Here is a 17,686-nt window from a genome sequence, read left to right as displayed (position 1 = left end):
TTTATCCGAGCACACTCCTTCTTGTCTTGAAAGAAATACATTCCTTAGTGTTTTAGCACTGTCAGCTGTGTCTTTGGTTATCGATACAGACCGCACCTTTAACCCTTTGTAGCATTGTGTCTTCTGGTGCTTTCACACATGCATTTCTATTCATGCATTATTCATACCAATCTTCATATTTCTTTTACAAATCTCTGCATTTTGAATTATTTGAATGGTAATGTGTGTGTGTTATCAACTATATTATAAAATACTAGAGAACAGAAGCTATATAGCTGTAAAATATGCAGAAGAAATATTTTGGTCATTTATTTACTAAGAACATGATAGTCGTAATGCATTGCATGCCACTGAACTTATACAAAGATCATATAAATTCTACAGAAGAAATCATAAATAATTGGATTAATGTTTTGTCGACTTCTACATTGTAAAAGCCTAAACAAGAGATAAAGATGCATCTGTTTTAATGATCCATTGAATCCCAAAACAAACCTTAGAGAAGACTGGGCAAACTGCAGGATAATTTTAGAGCTTTCAGCTATGTTTTATAATAAACGCAATGGGAGTTGAATGCAAAAATCTGCAAGCATTTATTTTATTTTCTGTTATTCATGTGTTCCTATTATATTGTCAGTTTTACCCCATAGTGTCATAAATGGGATATTCAGCTATATGCTCTTCATACATCAGTTAATCAGAGCTGGTTTTGAAACAACCTGCTACAAATGAATACACAGGCTAAACTGAAAATATAGTAAAAATGTAAATCATCAGACCATATTTACCCATGTAGTCTCTGATGCATTTTCTTTTTACATTTCCACTCTCTCTGTAAGTGCCTATCGACATATACCTTTTATCTCTGTCCATACTTTTTGTGTTCAAAGTTATGCTTATTTTTCCAAAACTGTTTGCAAAGTAATTCAATCATTATATTCATAGACTTGAATAAATGATTTCTGGGATATGTCTTCTAGAAGGAATAGAGAAGATTGACAGCAAACAGAGAAACTTAAGAAAATGGAACTATAATATCATAAATATTGACATTCATCAGTGAGTAAATGTATAGCCTAATTCTTGGCAATTTTGTTTGTAGTCTACTTGTGACCATCAGATTTGTCATGCTAAATTTAGATACTCTGCAATAGGAATGCTTGAGCAAAGGAATCTTCTACAAACTCTTTTAATTGGAGGATTAACATGTAATTTTGACTGACTTAATATACTGACTTTTCAGTGGTGTTTTTCCTACATCAGATGTAATGTTTTATTGAAATGGTGTAGAATATTCAGACCCCATTACAGCACTGATATTTTTCTCCTTTGGAAAAAGTTTGAACCTTGGCAGTCTTGTAAGTAATCAAACTGTACTTACTGTAGGTTTTTTCTCATGGAATCGATACAAAATATTTATTCTTCCTTGGAAAGCATATAGTAAAATGTTTGTCAGACCTAAAGATACTTTTTTTTTGTTTTGTAGAAAGACTTAATCTCAGAGTGATGCATACTGAACACCTACCATCTATTCTTTCATTTTGTTATTAACCTAATATCTGATCCTTACATTCTGCTGTTAAATATGGTTAGAAAAGAAGTCTATATGACCACAGACATGAACAATTTATGTGCAGTTTGAATATACTACTCAAATCTATGAAAATTCAAATAGTGTACTTACCATGGTTCTTAGAGCCTTGTTTCAGTATTTTTAAAATATTCTCACATTATATAATTTCCATTTAGGAGTGAGAGATATTGAATTATAAAGAAGACATGCATGTTAATAAGTACACATGGCATGAGCTAGACCTATACCATATTCATGTACACCCATACTTGTTTTGAGACAGAGTACAGAATGGTATGAATACACAGAATGCAAAACTCAGAAAATCAGATTTTCATTGACTTCTAAGGGTGTGAAGCTCAGAAATATTGACAACTAGTAGTAAAATGGAGAGTGAAGTGATATGATGTTTAATCATGTTTGGGGACAGTGCTAAGAACTGTATACATTACTGTACAGAAAATAAAATTAAGTGAATAAAAGTTATTCTCACTTTAAAAGTTTGGATATACTTGCCTATGGCCTAGCCTTACAAAATTGCACTGACACAAACAAAACCAGTCAGAACTCAAATTAATTGGTTATGAAAGTTGCTTAAAAATAATATTACTCACATTACCTCCTGGATTCTATTGGTAGTAAATGGGTCCCTAACTCTTAAGTGGATTTGAAAACATTTCTGAGGATGATAATGTTAATGCTGCAATCTACTCTTCCTGGTCAATTCTCTCCTCTGTCAGACCTATCCCTGAAGTCACTGAGATGTACATACTGTATCTTTTTGCACCATGGGATTCAATATTGCTGAGCTATGCCCATCTAGATAGGAGATAAAAGGATCAGCAAAGGTAGATTGCAGACTTCAGAACTTGAAAAAAATTGATTAAAATATTTTTCAAAGTTATTTCCTGTAGGACTGAGGTCTTGCCTGTTTCTCCACTGAACCACAACAGTCCAGGGGGTGTACTAATAATCTGTCATCTCCACAAGGACAGTTTGGCTGGGTTTCACAAAGTTAATGCCAGAGTGTTTGTTGGTGTGCCTACAAAGCAACAAGCTAACGGTGCCCTAATGTCTATAATGCTCTCATAATTATCCTACTGTAATTCCAGAGGTTAAGAAATATTTATTTCAAGCCATGTTAAATGACATGAAAAGAATGATCAGACTACTTGAGAGTTTTGGAATTCACTTGCTTAGGTTTAGCTTTTCTTTGCAGTTTAATCGGAACCTTGCAATGTTGTAATCATTTATACCCATGTATGTTAATACTTAATTCAGTTGATGTCACTAAATTGAACAGCATTTATTCTTAAAGTAGAATCAAGTTCAGTACCAGGTTAAAAATGTATGCAGAATAGGAATTAGCACTTCAGTGGATTTAAAAGTATCTGATGAAAAATTAGGCTTTCACAACCTGTGGCCAGGAAATACTTTAAAGAGAACAGAATATTCCTGACTTCTAAGATAGACTATGAAAACCATAAAGTGATTACTAAGGGCAAATCTCTAAAACTTTGTTCAATATCTTTGGTGGTCGTTTGTATAACATTATATGAGTATTACTCTTACAAATATGTTAGAGATGTGGTGGTCAGTGAGACTATGAAGAAGTTTATCTTCCCTATATTATATAGAGATTTGAGTCTACTGAAACTGAATTAATAATGGTTTTTTGAAAGTTCAGTTGATTCACTCATGTTTCCTTCTTAATCTAGTAGTCTTTATATTTAAATAGGTATGAATCCTTGGAAGCTCACATTTCTAGTAATTGCAAGAACATCATATGCTAGTTAAAAATCATTGGCTTATTATAGAATTTACAGCACACAGAATTGTTTCTAGTTTTAGTTCCACCTACAGAAAATGAAGTAATTTAGAATATATAACTAAAGTGTATTCATTTGCTTTCTAACCCAGACTGTTAACCTGAGTTCATGATAATAACATGAGAATCAGTATTTTCTTGTTTCATTGCCTTATATTTAGGAAGATATTTGAATGCCTTCAAATCCTTCAAAAATTATTTGCTATTTACTACTTACCACCCCTACTTCATAACCCATGATACAAGGAAGTTCCCAAAACTGTTTTTCTACTTTTATCCACTGCTGCCTTTAGCTCTTTATTTTTAATTATTGCATTATTACAAATTTGAGACGACTGAAGTTAAATTATTGATTGCTAATATGAATTATCATTAAATGCTAATAATAGCATTTAGTGTAAAGTTGTGAAATGTTGTGGTATCTATTTCTAAAGTATATTTATTATTTATGACTTCATGCATGAATTTAGATAAACATTTTTTATGAACTCTGCAATTTCACTGCTTTTCTATTTATGGCATGTGATGGACCATCTCAGTTACTTATTGCTACTTCTGTTTTCTGGTAGGCAATTTGAAATATTTTACAGAGCATAATTCCAAAGAATAAATTGTCTTGTCAGTACGCAGATCCCCCTATTTGCATATGAATATGGCATTCATATAGAGACCAGCCATTCTTCTCAAATTTATGCAAGCAAAAATCCATGTTCATTAAAGTTTTCAAACAGCGAATAGCAAGGAATGTAGCTCAACAGCTGTAGACCAGAATTTACAAGAATAACTGTAGGTGTTGGTTTTGTTTATTAAACCAGCTCTAGTTTTGATCTTGTTTGTAGTATAGGAAATAATCATTAACATGTTATAAAACATTAGCAAAACCAGTTTGACGATTACATTTTCAGCTAACCTGTACCTGTAGGACCACTTGAGCTCTTGCTGAGATCCATTAGCCTTGACAAAGAAACAATGAAAGGGGTGATGCCTGGAGTACAGTTTATTAAACTTGTCTGGAAAATTGTATTTCTATCATTCCAATTTCTAAAGCAAAAAGCCATGCGGGACTAAGTACAATACCATGAGAGCTGTTTGCACTGTCTGTATGCATCAACAGATTCCTCAAATAGGATCCTAGGCTCCGTCTGTGGGTAGGGGAGGCCAGTTCAGAGTTCCTACTCCAGAGGTGGGAGAATGAGAGTCAAGCAGTCGGCATGAGGGAGCTCACAGACAGGATGAACAGGGTTTATATAACCTCATCCATATGCAAACCGTCCAGTGAGTTGCCAGAGCTGTGCCAGCATGCCACCCACTCAAGTAACGTCTTTATTATTCATTGAAAGATGCCGCAGTTTTCTTTTGGTGTTGCAGAGCCTGTGTTAGCAGGGAATAAATATTACAGAAGGTGGTTATAGTTTTTATGTAATAAAGCAAGTTCCTATTGAGAATCTGACTTTCTGTCAGGGAACAGAGAGTGCCTGTTGTTCCCTAATGGCAGTGAGCTGTGCCCTCACGGTGCGCAGTCCCATGGGGTCTGCACCCAGTGCGCAGAGCCAGGTGCTGGTAACATGCTCCATTGACCACACTAGACAGGCCCCTGAGAGATGACTCAGGGCCAGTGTCCGTTGAGGGATCCCAGCCAGGAGCAAAAGAAGATGTAACATGGGTACATAATCTGTGCAGGAGGCAGGGCTGGAAAAAAGCCACTATGTATGTATGAGGGGTCCATCCAGGAGATGAACTGTCTACAGTGTCAGTCCAGCACCCATCCAGTAGTTAGGACCAGAGGCAGGGCCAGAGACCGGCACTGCTGCAGCATTTCTGGAGCAGGGACTGACAGCCCCTAACTGAGCTGAAATGGGGTCCTGGGCCGTGGGCACAGTGAAGGAGGCCTGGCGAGATGCTGGGCATGGGTGGCAAGGCCCACTGGTGCCCTCAGAGCCCTGACACCTCTGGGTTTTAATCATTATTATCATTTTATCTAATCATATGAGTAAAATGTGGTAAATTGTGTCTGATTTATATCTTAATAATTTCTGGGATTTTGAATGTTCTGGGAAAGAAATAGGTGAGGGGTAGTTCAGTGTTATTTTTTAGCAAAGATCTTCAAGTTACCTTTGCTCCCATTTAAACACACTTTTTCCAGGACAGAGTTAGAGTATCATCTTTACAATTAGCTGCTGGTTAACATTGAAGAGCTAATGCATGTAGTAGATATTGTCCTGTATCTAACCTAGAAAAATGTTGAAGTTAAGTTAGGATTACCTGAAATACCTAGATCCAACCTATTCTTAACTCTAGACAAATCTTAGGTGGTAATTTAATCTCAGATAAGTAATTTAATTTTAAAATGAACATTTTTTACCTGTTTTAAAAGGCTTGAAAGGGCAAAAGGGAGAAAAAAATAAGTAAAAGGAAAAGGCAGATGTGAAACAAAACAACAGATTGTGGTAGCTGCAGATGAAGGATGACAAAAGAGCAAATGATCATAACTTACAAGGACAATAAGTAGAAGTGAAATAAATAGGGAGTGTAGAAAAGGAATTATAAAATAAAGCCAGACAGAACAGGAAGAAGAGTAGGGAATTCATCTGATCAGATGTTCAAAGGAGGAGTTCACTCTAAAATCTGGTGCATGGGGACAAGGGAGCCTCTGAGTCCAACTAGGCAAAAGAAAACAGAAGACAAAGTGCCACACTGTCTCAGATTGAATCTGGTTTGTAGAATAACCCCAGGAGAAATCCTTAACCTTCCATCATGTGTACTTTCAAGGTTAAGGATTTCAAAGATATGACCGTCTACTGTAGTGTCAGTGCAGGTGTCTCATTTCCACAGCTCTCCACAACAGGACCTTGCAGCAGTTACCAAATCTATGAAATTATGGTTACCATTTAACAGCTCTGTTTAACTTGTTGAGATATTTCTGTGCAGTCACTGTTCTTTCAAACCTTTTTTGAGCAGTTTCTTCAAATATTTCTCTGTTACCCAGTTCTGCATGTTTGCTAGTCCAGTGTGGCTTAGCGCAGGGCTGTACAAAGATTTGCTCAAATTTGAAATTGCGTAATTTTTTTTTTTTTTTGTCGTGCCAGAAATTATAGCATAAAGGATTGGGCTTGCATAGTATTTTTAGCAAGACTATGTAGTATACATTTATATATATATAAACTTAGTATACTAGTCTTTAACAGTATAAAATCTTTACTGAATTAAATACAAAATTTTGATTGGTCATGGTGTCATGTAAATTTTCAAGGTTTTTTTTTCTTGCTAGACGAAAACAGTGAAAATGATTACTCATAGGTGGTGAGTGTAGTGTTACTATTATCCTGTAAAAGTTCCTAAGGCAAGCACAGAAATTGCTCTAAGAAACTAACTCCTTTTTTCAGAAAATGTTTTTAACTTTAATTGAAGCCAGAATAAGGATGTACACATTTACCCCTTGGATGTGAATACAATTCATGAAAAAATGACAGACAACTGAAAACTCTTTGAAAGAATTTACACTAGATAGAGTAATTTCATAGTATAGTGGGGATCCACTGAGATTTGGATTCATATCACCTGCTCAACACTGCCTCCAGCAGTAGAAGCTCCTTCAGTGCTCATGAAGAGGTGAAAAAAAGCAGGTGAATTCTAAGTGCATCTTAACTATATCTTCCGAAGTGCAATCCAAGGTTACAGTAACCTGTTACCCTTATGGTGGCATCCAAAGTGCAGAAAGCCTTTCCCTCCACTTCCTCCATTTCCCATGAACAGAGTTATAGAGGGAGGGTGGAAGATGAATCCAGTTCTTCCTGCAACCTTCTTTCTCCCAGCATATTTCATCAGCCACCAGACTGGCAGAAAAATCCATGAAGGACTATTAAGCATAAAGACCCTATTTCTCTTTCAGGATGGTACTCAGCTGCAAATTGCTGGAAACTGGGAAAATGCTAGGAAAGAATCGCTGTATGTCCACCTTACACTTATGCTCTCCTGTAGGCATAGAATAGTAGCCACTGTGAATGAACCTGGTGAATGGATGAAGCTAGATGAAGCTGTGGTGTGATCCAGTGCAGCTGATCCTGTGGTCTCACAGTGAAACATCCATCTGTTCTTAAATAATTCTTGCAATTCAGTAGGTTGCACCATGTATTTCTGTTATGTAAGCCAAGGATATGTCTGACTGAAGTTGTGGCTATTACAATGCTATATAATATAGTTTGATTTTCCTGTTGTCTTTAGAAAGAAAATATCCCTGAAATTTATTCAATTAAAATACGAAATTAGAATCTAGAAAGACTAACTGTATCTCAAGTAATCTTGCTGTATGTTCGTGTGTGTTACCATATACCATATTGATATTGCGCAGCATCATAGTAATGACAGTCTTGAATAGAACAAGGTGCCCTGAGTCCTAGTCCAGTGGCCGTGCTCTAGAAAACAGATGTTTTAATTTTCCAGTAAGATCTGTCCCTCATTGACTGAACAGGATGGGTTCTGAAGGAGGCTAAATCAAAGTTGCCAAAGCAATCAACCAAACATGAAAAGTATTCTAACTTTGAAGTGTCTGTAATAAATATGTTTCATGATGGAGTGGAGTACTTCAACTGAGCTGTTCCTGGGTAAATAATACATCAGCAGTCAGAAACACAAAGTCGTAGAAAGGCCAGTGGGGTTCACAAGTACAGTTCACTGTTGACAAATCATCTGTCAAGTAAAATGAATTGTCTTTGCCGACTTTGTAGTTATAGCTGTTATAGATAAAGTTGTTGTACTTAGTGGTAAAGTTATAATAAATATTGGAATAAAAGTCAGAAAGGAACTGTGAGGATGATTTTCCTAATTGATGAGGGTTGTTCCATTAGCCTGCATCAGCTGTGATCTGAGAATTATTTTTGTGTGTTCTGAGCCACACATAAGCAATGGAATGTAACCTTTAGATTATAGATACTAGATAGTGTTATTTAAATTCAAGCTGTTTCTATCGATTTTGTTTTGTTTCTTTTTATGCCATGAAAAATGTCTCTAAAAACACTTTCAGGAAAATATTCAGCATCATCAAAGATGATCATCCAAAGTGGCATCATCATCCAAAGAGTTAGGCTGTTGACAGAAGTTACAGATTTTATGTAAGGCATCCAGGTTTTTCAGAGTTTTATGAAAAAGATCATTTAAAATCTAAGTATTTTGAGTAGCCTAATAATATAACTGAAATGCATAAGATAAAGCAAAATCTTGCATACACTTCTTGGAACCTACTATACTTCTCCCATAATAAACTTTCTTTAATTATATTGGTCTGCTGGATGTTAGGCATAATTTTTCCCATACACCATCCTGTTCCTAGCTATTCTTATCTCTTCTCCAGGAATACATGTCATTAGATTAGTTTATTCACTAGAACACCCAGTCACACTAACTCTGCTGTAGCACAAGTTCTATCACAATATCAAGAGATAACTTTTTTATCCAGCTAAAATCATATATACAAAGAAGAAAATTAAATCCCATTTAGTGTTGGACAAGGCTGAAAGCTTTAATTAAAAAAAAAAAAAAAGTTTACAGTACTTACTCTAGCATCAATTTCTTCTGCAGCTCTGCTAAACTGTCTGCCAACTTACTTAAAAGATTCATCCTTTCATATTGTGGTATAGTCTCCACTCAGAAATTTCTTGGTCAATAGCTACTACAATTCTCCAGGTTTTGATTCCTTAGCAGCAGAAATATTTAGCAGTGTTTGACAGGTATTGACCAACCTAAGAAAATGGTTTATAATAATCTATTCATGATGACTGGAGGAGCACCTCCTCTACAAATAATCACTGCATTTCTTTCTTTTCCTCACTTGAAAAATCAAGAAAGAAAAATCGGCATTGTTAACAGGAGAGATAATAAAATAGAGACTTTAAATTCCTTTACATTTAGAGCAAATCTGCCTTACAACATGTTTGAAATCATGTGCTCTCTGATATCACAGAATCAGTCAATTCCAAACCCCACAATAAAGATATTCTGAGTCTCATTGGGAACGAGACGTCTTGTAGAAATTATCGTATAGCATACCAGATGGCATCTTACTTGCAGACATCACTTCAATGTGCTTCTTCTATTGCCTTGGAGAAGAAAGAACCAAGTATTGCTATCCCTGTAAGAGACTTCTACATCAGTTTTCCCATACAGGAATAGGTATATGTTTTTTGATTGTGGTATCACAGAATGATTATGTTCTTTGAAATCAGAAAAGCACAGTAGTCTGTAAATGTGTTGCAGGTGAGACCATCTCATACTGTCTGCCTGGCATTTTTCAATATCAGGACCAGCTTTAGGCATAGGCAAAGTAGGCATTGCCTGCAGCAGCACACTGGTGGGGCTGGCACTGAATCATAGACTAGCAAAATTAAGAGATAGCCTTCTAGTCTCAAAGCAATAGCACCTGCTCCAGGTTCTGCTTGCACTGGCTCAGAAAAACTGTCCAAGCAGCCCAGCTAAGATAAGTCTCCTGGGCTGGCAAAGAACAAAGAGATCTAAAGAGCTTCAAATTCCCATACAGAAAGACTCGATCCTAGTGTCCACATTCCTGGCTCTGCCTACTACTACCTTTGGCAGAAGAAGGAGGGAAAAGTCTTGCACATGACAGGATACTTTAGCAATGAGACGATAGTCAAGGATAAGGACAAGGCAGCAAACTGAATGTGTTTCTTCTTATTTTCTTTCCCCTTGCTGAGCAACCTTATGTTGTGTTGATAGGTTCAGACATGTAGTTATACTGGCAGAGGACAGAGTTGGAGGGAAGTGTGCAGTGGGACCAGCAGTGCTATAATCATCCAGTGCTGGGGCCATGGAGATATTTAGACACAGTACCAACAGCTACATGAGGAAATGTGTCTGGGGAGCCACTCAAAAACTGAATTTTGCCTATACTGTTGCTAGGCATTGAGCCAAGCACTTCTCATTGCTGGCAGCATAACTTCCGTGCTGTTTATAGTAAGGTAAAGCAGAAGCAGTTTTACCATGAAACTGGTATATTGATTGTTGGCTGTGCCTTATTGTGGGCAGAACATTTTTGTTAGTGGGGGACATAGGATGCAGAGACATTTGTTTCTATGCATGTATGGGAAATACAGAAGCCAATCATGCATAATTCTTTCAAAGAGTGGGATTGTGCTTCACTAGGTCTCTTTCCAATATCAATTTGGGGAAAGGGGAACACAAAGTCAGGAATCCTTTCCAAATAAATTCATGATTTCTCAGTCAGCTAAGAAAAATTCAGCAAGGATTTATTTCTCATCTTGTTTAAGATAATTTTGTTCTCAATTTGTTCTCTGAAGAGCTTGCCCAGCCTTTCAAATTTGCTTACCCAAGGGAAGTCCACTATATTTCAACTCAACATAGCCTACCCTCCTCCTTGCAGCCTTGCTACTGACTAGGCACAACCCTGAAGAGATTATGCTCCATCTATGTACAAAGATATTGATTCAAAGTAGAAAAAACTCAGCAAAATAGGGAGGATTTACAGACAGGTGTGAACAAATGTATTTGTATCTCCTTGAGACCTAGATTCCTATCAATTTGGTATATGTACTTTCTCTTAGAAAAAAAAGAATTATCCATTAATCTGTTTGAGGTACATTTAGCTATTTGTGCACACTCTGCTCTTACCAAATATGCTCTATATTGCATATATTCACATGCTATTGCTATTAAATAAGTGAGGAAACTCCCAAGTTTCTTCAGCAATTCCATATTTACCAGTGCCTGATAAGCTTTCAGTACTTTTTCAAGAGACCTAATGAACCTTTCATACTTTGTGTAGCAATGTATCAAATCCGTAAGAGGACCTGGAATAATGTAAGACCTCATAACAGATCTCTCAGGCAATTTTCCAACCTCATGAAAGATCTTCTATGGCTCAACTAAAATTATTTTGCAAAATCATTATGGACTTCAGTTTGCCTAAGATGTTCCACAAATCCAAGTGGCAATATCAGAATGAAAAGTTATCCAGTTTTAGTCCAAGGACTAGTCAGGTTGTTTCAAAATTCTTATAATATTATTAATTTTAAATATACAGCTAAGTTTAGAGTCTGTTACGCGACTGCTCAGGGAGCCTCTGCATGTCACTTGCAGAGACTTTGTATTATAACGTGTCGGTCATACGATAGGTTTGGAATTCTATGAAACAGATTTCTGCCATAATATCATCAATCCCAAATGATGCCCTTGACAGATATCTGTAATTTCCTTATGCCTGGAATTAAATTCCTCCTTAGAGATGGTCATTGTTTGAGATTCACAATGGACAAGAAAACCAAAGAAAAGTAATTAATGTGTTCAATAAATTAAGTTCTACTGGATAGGATTCTTCTTAGAATTGTACCCTGAATATACCCATTTTCTGCCTTTTTTGCTAAGTCCTTTGATCCTATTGTGAAAAGCGAAAGTTTAGTAAATAGTTCTCTCAGACCAAAGGTGTAAAATATTTCTGTCTTGAGAGAAACTGTCTCAAAAATGGAACATTGAAGGAAAACACATTGTGAAGTATTTGGTTTGTTGTACAGAAAATGAGCTTTGCTTTCATTTTAAATCCAGCATCTTTATTAAATCTTTTCCAGTAATAGTTGATAAAATATACATCCTCTCTAGAAATCATGCAAATCTTATATGCCTGCTATCATTCACATTTTTGTAAGAGAGGATATAAATTTAAAATTTTATCTAGTAAAAATATTCTTTTAATTATTCATTTGAAATGGTGACCTTTTCAAGTTGAATTATTATATGTTGGCATGAAGGTTTTCTTGTGTCTTATAATATTTTACGGTTGAAGAAATCATGCAGATAATCAAATTACTTTGACTAAAATTGTTGTGCCGCTTATGTCTTTTGCTGTACTATAGGAGAGAAACTGTGAAATGTATTCATTATTGATTCATTAAAGGGTTTTGCTATTATAAAAGCAGAGATGAAGACCACTACCTATCTTGTATTAAAAGGGGAAAGGGGAAGGCATAGTAAACCATGTTATAGGCTATGGTTTATGTATTGCATTTCTTAATGTCTTGTGAAATGTAAAAATCTACAACAAACAGAAATGTAAAGCGTAACTGGTATGAAGATTCTATTCAGATTTAAGTGCTCTAGGTTGCTTTTGAATCTTGCTATTTTCTGCATTTGTTTTGACTGCTCTCATCATTCAAGATTGACGCTTGGATGGGTGTGTAGGAGGAAGCAGCAGCAGCAGGCTTACAGCTTGCAGACAAAAAAAAAATCTGCCTTATCTGATGGCTATTATTGAAAATGCGAGGTGTAGCCTAGGCTGGGTAATGAAGGGGAGCGAGCGAGGGGGAGCAAGAAGCATGGAGCTGCATACTGATGAGTGTAGGAGTACTTGATAAAAAGAATTCTTGCTGCTGGCAGTGCATTGCTCATTGTGGAGTATTCCAACAATCACATATAACGGAGAACAGCTTAGCTGACAGCTTGATATGCTTTTTTTTTTTTTTTTTTCATACTGTATGACGTACTGGTCTGTAGTAAAGATTAATAACTAAGAAATGTAGAGCTAGGATCAGATCTTACGCTATATACTGCCCTGTAAACTATGTTTTACTTCTGACTTTTCTGCTTGCTGAAAACATTAATCTGTCAAGCTGGCGGGCTCCTTTGATACCAACTTTCCCAGGAACACAATGTGGCAATGCCACCTCTCAGCCCAGGACTACCGCTATTATCCAGTGGATGGTTATTCGTTGCTTAAACGCCTCCCTCTTCACCCTCCTACAGGACCCCGATGCCCTGTCCAGACAGTGGGACAATGGTTGGAAAATATTGGGCTACCTCAGTATGAAAACCACTTGCTGGCTAATGGATTTGACAATGTGCAGTTTATGGTAAGAAATCTTCTGTGCATAGCTGTGTATATATACACTGTAGCTGCCTTTTTTGTCTGTCTCTTATGTGCTCATAAAAATCTTAGAGCTATTCTGCATTGCACTAAAAGATCTGTTTAGTGTCTCACTTTTCTATGTCTAGCTAAATTAATATATAAACTGTCATTGTATAAACTTCCAAACTATACACATTACAAAATATTATAGACAGAAATATGGTAAAAGAAAAACTGAATATTAAGATTCTTTCTCCCCTTCATCAATCTTCAGATTAAAAAAGATGCTCAGTTCTTTTAATCCATTGCAGGATTTTCACAGTATGTAAAAGCTGTAAACACCTCTATCTGCAATACATCACATTATTGCTTTTATTTAAACATTAACATCATTTTAATAATAATTAACTAACATGCAATGCCATTCTTGCATTGAGAGGTATTTTAATAACAGAAAATTATTTAATGAAGTGTGCTATCTATGCACATGATTCTGGATGTCTCAGTTAAATGTTTTTGCATCTTAGATAATCAGGCTGTGGGATTCACTTGTTGAAACTTATGTTCTGTGTGGAAAAGTAATGGATTCCTTTTAATAGTTCCATTTTCATGTTTTAATTCTAGGCATTTATCAGGAACATATAAATGAAATAGAATTTTAAGTACTTGAGGATTTACAGTATTACCATGCGGTGTAAAGTAAGAGAGACTTGCCATGCACAAACTTTCCATTGAAATGAATGTTGACAGTAAAGCAAGCAGCTTACTTGTAAGGTTGTTATATAATCACTTTTCGACCTGCTTCAGTATTCCCATTATTTGAACCTCTTGCAAAAATCCTGACCACATTTCTTATAAAGTATCAGAGCTTAAAACATTATTAATCACTCTTTTTTAAAGATATTATTAGTAATCATGTATATCTTGGAACAGTTCTAACTAACTTTTCATAACTTACACTTGGCATATAAGAAACAGAAGTGAAACAGCATGAATATTATGGCTATAAAATCATCACGAGTTGTGTTCTTCCTATTTCTTTTTCCAATATCATTATATGCCTTTGGGTTACTGATCAGAAAATTAAGACACAGATCTCTGCCATTTCCACATTATAATAGTGTAGAGATTTCTTCCTGTTTTTACATGGCTGCCATGTGATCTTTTGCTTATATCAGTAAAAATCATTAGAATCTTCCTTTAAATATTGTTGAAAACAAAGCTGCAAGGGTGTCAGCTCAGCAATGTCAAAAAAAATTCCAAAATGCATTTCAAGCTACAGTTTCCCAAGATGTAATACATATTCTTATATATGTTGTGGCGTTAGTTACATAAATAGCTGATCATTTAGTCTTAAAGAGATTACAGAAGGAAATTTTTCACAGGAGGCTGTAGGTGGCATAAATGCAGAGGGGTACACCTACCACAGGTAAATGATGAGCACCAGAGGAGCCAAAGAAACTGCCTTGGAGGGCTTTCCAGTCGTCCCCTGTCTGTGGAGAGGCCTGAGCCATGTTCTGGGGGAATTTATAAGACTTTCATTTCCTGCATCTCTTATTAGTCTACTTATGTAAACATACAAATTATATATGAGATTCTGTTATTCAATATGCAAATCAAACTTTTCAGGTATCAGGCAGATTAAGTTATGCTTGCATAATTGCGTGTTAGCTAATGTTTTCCGGTCATTTTAATTTAAGTCTTTTCTGAAGTGGTTTGTTTTTAAATAGGTATTGCAGGTAAAATACATAATTTCTCTTAATATTAGTTGGGGTAGCATGCATATGTGAATGGAAGATTACTCTTAAATCCAGTGATTAAGCAAAAAGCTGTAAAATTGCCTCATAATAAAAAATGTACAATTTTAGTAATTTAATAATTCCTAATTTATTGATTTCACACTGTTCATCATGCTGTTACATGTTTCAGTTTTTGTTTGTACCAGAAACTGAATAGTTCCCATATTTTATTGGAAATAAAAATGATCAGAAAACACCAATTTCTTTTTATAATATTCTTCTGAATATATCAACATTATGTAAGGAAAGCCTCTCCAGAAAATTCAAATGACTGTTTTAAAAAATATTTTCCATTCTAGACAAAATACTAAAGAGAAAATTGAACTTGGAAAGTATATAGGAAAATGAGAAAGACCTGCTATGCTAAGATAAAAATTCAGATTACTCCAAACTTAAATGTGTTGTAGTCTTCCTTAATATGAGAACTGCTTTACCTTCATTAAAGTGGTTTACATATTAATCTATATTTTACAATCTTATTAATTGTTGCAGATAGGTTAGCTGCTTTACATTGAATAACTCTAATACTTCAATGCAGTAAAAATCAGTTAGACATATTTCTTCTTCATTCTGTGCCATATTACTGCTTTTGTTTTTCTGGAAGCACATTGTGACCTGCATTTATTCATTCTGTTGCCTAAGCAACAACCATCACACTCCTATTAAGTATGATTTAGTAGTACAGGTCTTACTAGATGTTCAGAACAGGAGAGGGAATATCACAATGTTATAATTAATGTCCATGGAATAACATACATCTGAGAATGAATAGATCCTATTTATACTACTCAACAGCAAAATTCTATTAATTAAATTAGCATTCTAATAAAAAGGTGGTTTTCAGATAAAAAGATTTCATGGTTAATCATTCATTAGATCATAGAAATTAACTCCTTGGGTTTAGTCCCCTCTGGGCATTAGGAAAGTTATTCACTAGACTGTGCTTGGAATTAGGAATATTTGTTTATGTTACCTGAAGTGTGTGGACTTTATAGTAAGAAACAACCTGTTTCCTATTAACTTTACAGTATGAATATTTTTCCCTAGTTCATCGATATATATATTTTAAAAATATGTTGAAACATATTAAAAAATTAGTTGTGTTTTCATTAACTACTTTATTTCTACTTACAGTGTATTTGCACACATGACAAGTGCAATTCCTACCTACTATTACTGTCGTGCAGGAATGACACTTGCATAATATTTAATAGGCCCAAGGCAGATTCAGTCCCAAGACTTGGTTCATGTGTGCCTGTAGGAGTAGAATCGTACTTGAATATGTGTGTATATTTATATGGAATCATTATTAACTTTGATAATTTGTTGTGTAATGGGCTGCAGTGTCCTTCAGATGTAAAAATTTGTAGTGACTTTGTGCAGAGATACTCTATATTTGAAGGTGCAGATGATATAGCAATTTCATAATGTGAAGGCTATTTTGCAGTTAAACTAAATCTAAAGTGCAAGAAAACAAATAGATCAGTCATAAGTTACAGTATATAAACTAGATATAAACAATAAGGAAACCTAATGAATCAGTGAACATCTTCTTGTTGCATAGATCCCATGGATATCCCTGGGACAAGTTATAATCTTTATGCAGACTTGTAGGCCTACATAACTTAGTATGCTGAGAAAAAAAAATTAAATTGCAGAGAAATAGATGAAAATATACAAATGTGTGAGGTCACTAGGTCCTTGCATGCAGCTTTTTACAACTCTGGAGCTTCATCAAAGACTCCATTCTGGATTCACAGAGATAAAAGCAGTTCAATCAAATCACTGCCCAGTGGGAACTAGTTCTGATTAAGGACTGCATATGACTATCTATTTATAGGTTGTTCTAATCATTTAAGGTATTCTGAAATTTTATCACTTGCTTAATATTGCAATTTGATGAAGATAATATCTCTTTATCAGATTTCTAAAACACTGTATGAGAGAAACAGGTACCAGGCAATCAAAAGGAGTTAACAGAAAAATATGGAGCATTTTATTTTATTTTTTGACATTCCAAAATATTGTTCACTAGTAACAGTTAATAACCTGAATTGGCATTAGACACTAGACTTCCATTGCTGCTGTGAGCTTACAGACATGTACCTCTCTCCTTCAAGTACTTAAATGGTTTGCATTGCCTGAGGATCTAAGTATTGCCTTTTTTTCAATTCTCACTTTTTCACTGTTGGGAAACTGAGGCATAGCGTGACTGCAGGGTGGAATTTAAAACTGCTTATACATTTGAGATAAGAGGCACTAGTTCTTAAAACAGCTACTAACATAATGTTTAACAGATCAATTAAGTCTAGTACCGATTGAGATACTGTAAGGAATCCAGGAGATCCAGACAGGGCTGACAGATATTACTGAAGACTAGAGACAGCCAGGCCCTTCATGATTGGCAGCTGGAGTCCAGGTGGGATATCACTGAGCATCTCAGATAGCTTTAGAGTCCCTATGCTTATGCAGCTGAAATGAATCTTAAATGTTATATGTCACACATGTAATAAAACATAGAGCTTGTGACATATCTAGGAACTGAATATAGATGTCTTGAGTTTCCACCTAGTATCTTAGTTGCATATGCATTTCTTTTCCTTCTACTAATTTTCTGTATT

The 17,686-nt window shown here is 35.4% G+C and overlaps 1 protein-coding gene across 4 annotated transcripts in view; it reads left to right on the top strand.

Annotated features, from left to right (window-relative positions):
• Positions 1-17,686, top strand: part of ANKS1B (ankyrin repeat and sterile alpha motif domain containing 1B) — a 446,786-nt gene that overhangs the window by 234,415 nt on the left and 194,685 nt on the right. For 2 of the 4 annotated variants that reach the window (XM_074870829.1, XM_074870833.1), the window contains exon 15: positions 13,164-13,270. In XM_074870829.1, coding sequence (XP_074726930.1) covers positions 13,164-13,270 — 107 coding nt within the window. Of the gene's footprint in view, positions 1-12,727; positions 13,271-17,686 lie in introns of those variants that run through there. The other 2 variants (XM_074870835.1, XM_074870834.1) reach the window with 1 other exon arrangement.

This window comes from Strix uralensis, chromosome 5 (genome assembly GCF_047716275.1).
Source record: "Strix uralensis isolate ZFMK-TIS-50842 chromosome 5, bStrUra1, whole genome shotgun sequence".
NCBI classification, from domain to species: domain Eukaryota; kingdom Metazoa; phylum Chordata; class Aves; order Strigiformes; family Strigidae; genus Strix; species Strix uralensis.
Note: the sequence above shows the minus strand (reverse complement) of the source record. Positions and strands in the feature narration are given on the sequence as shown.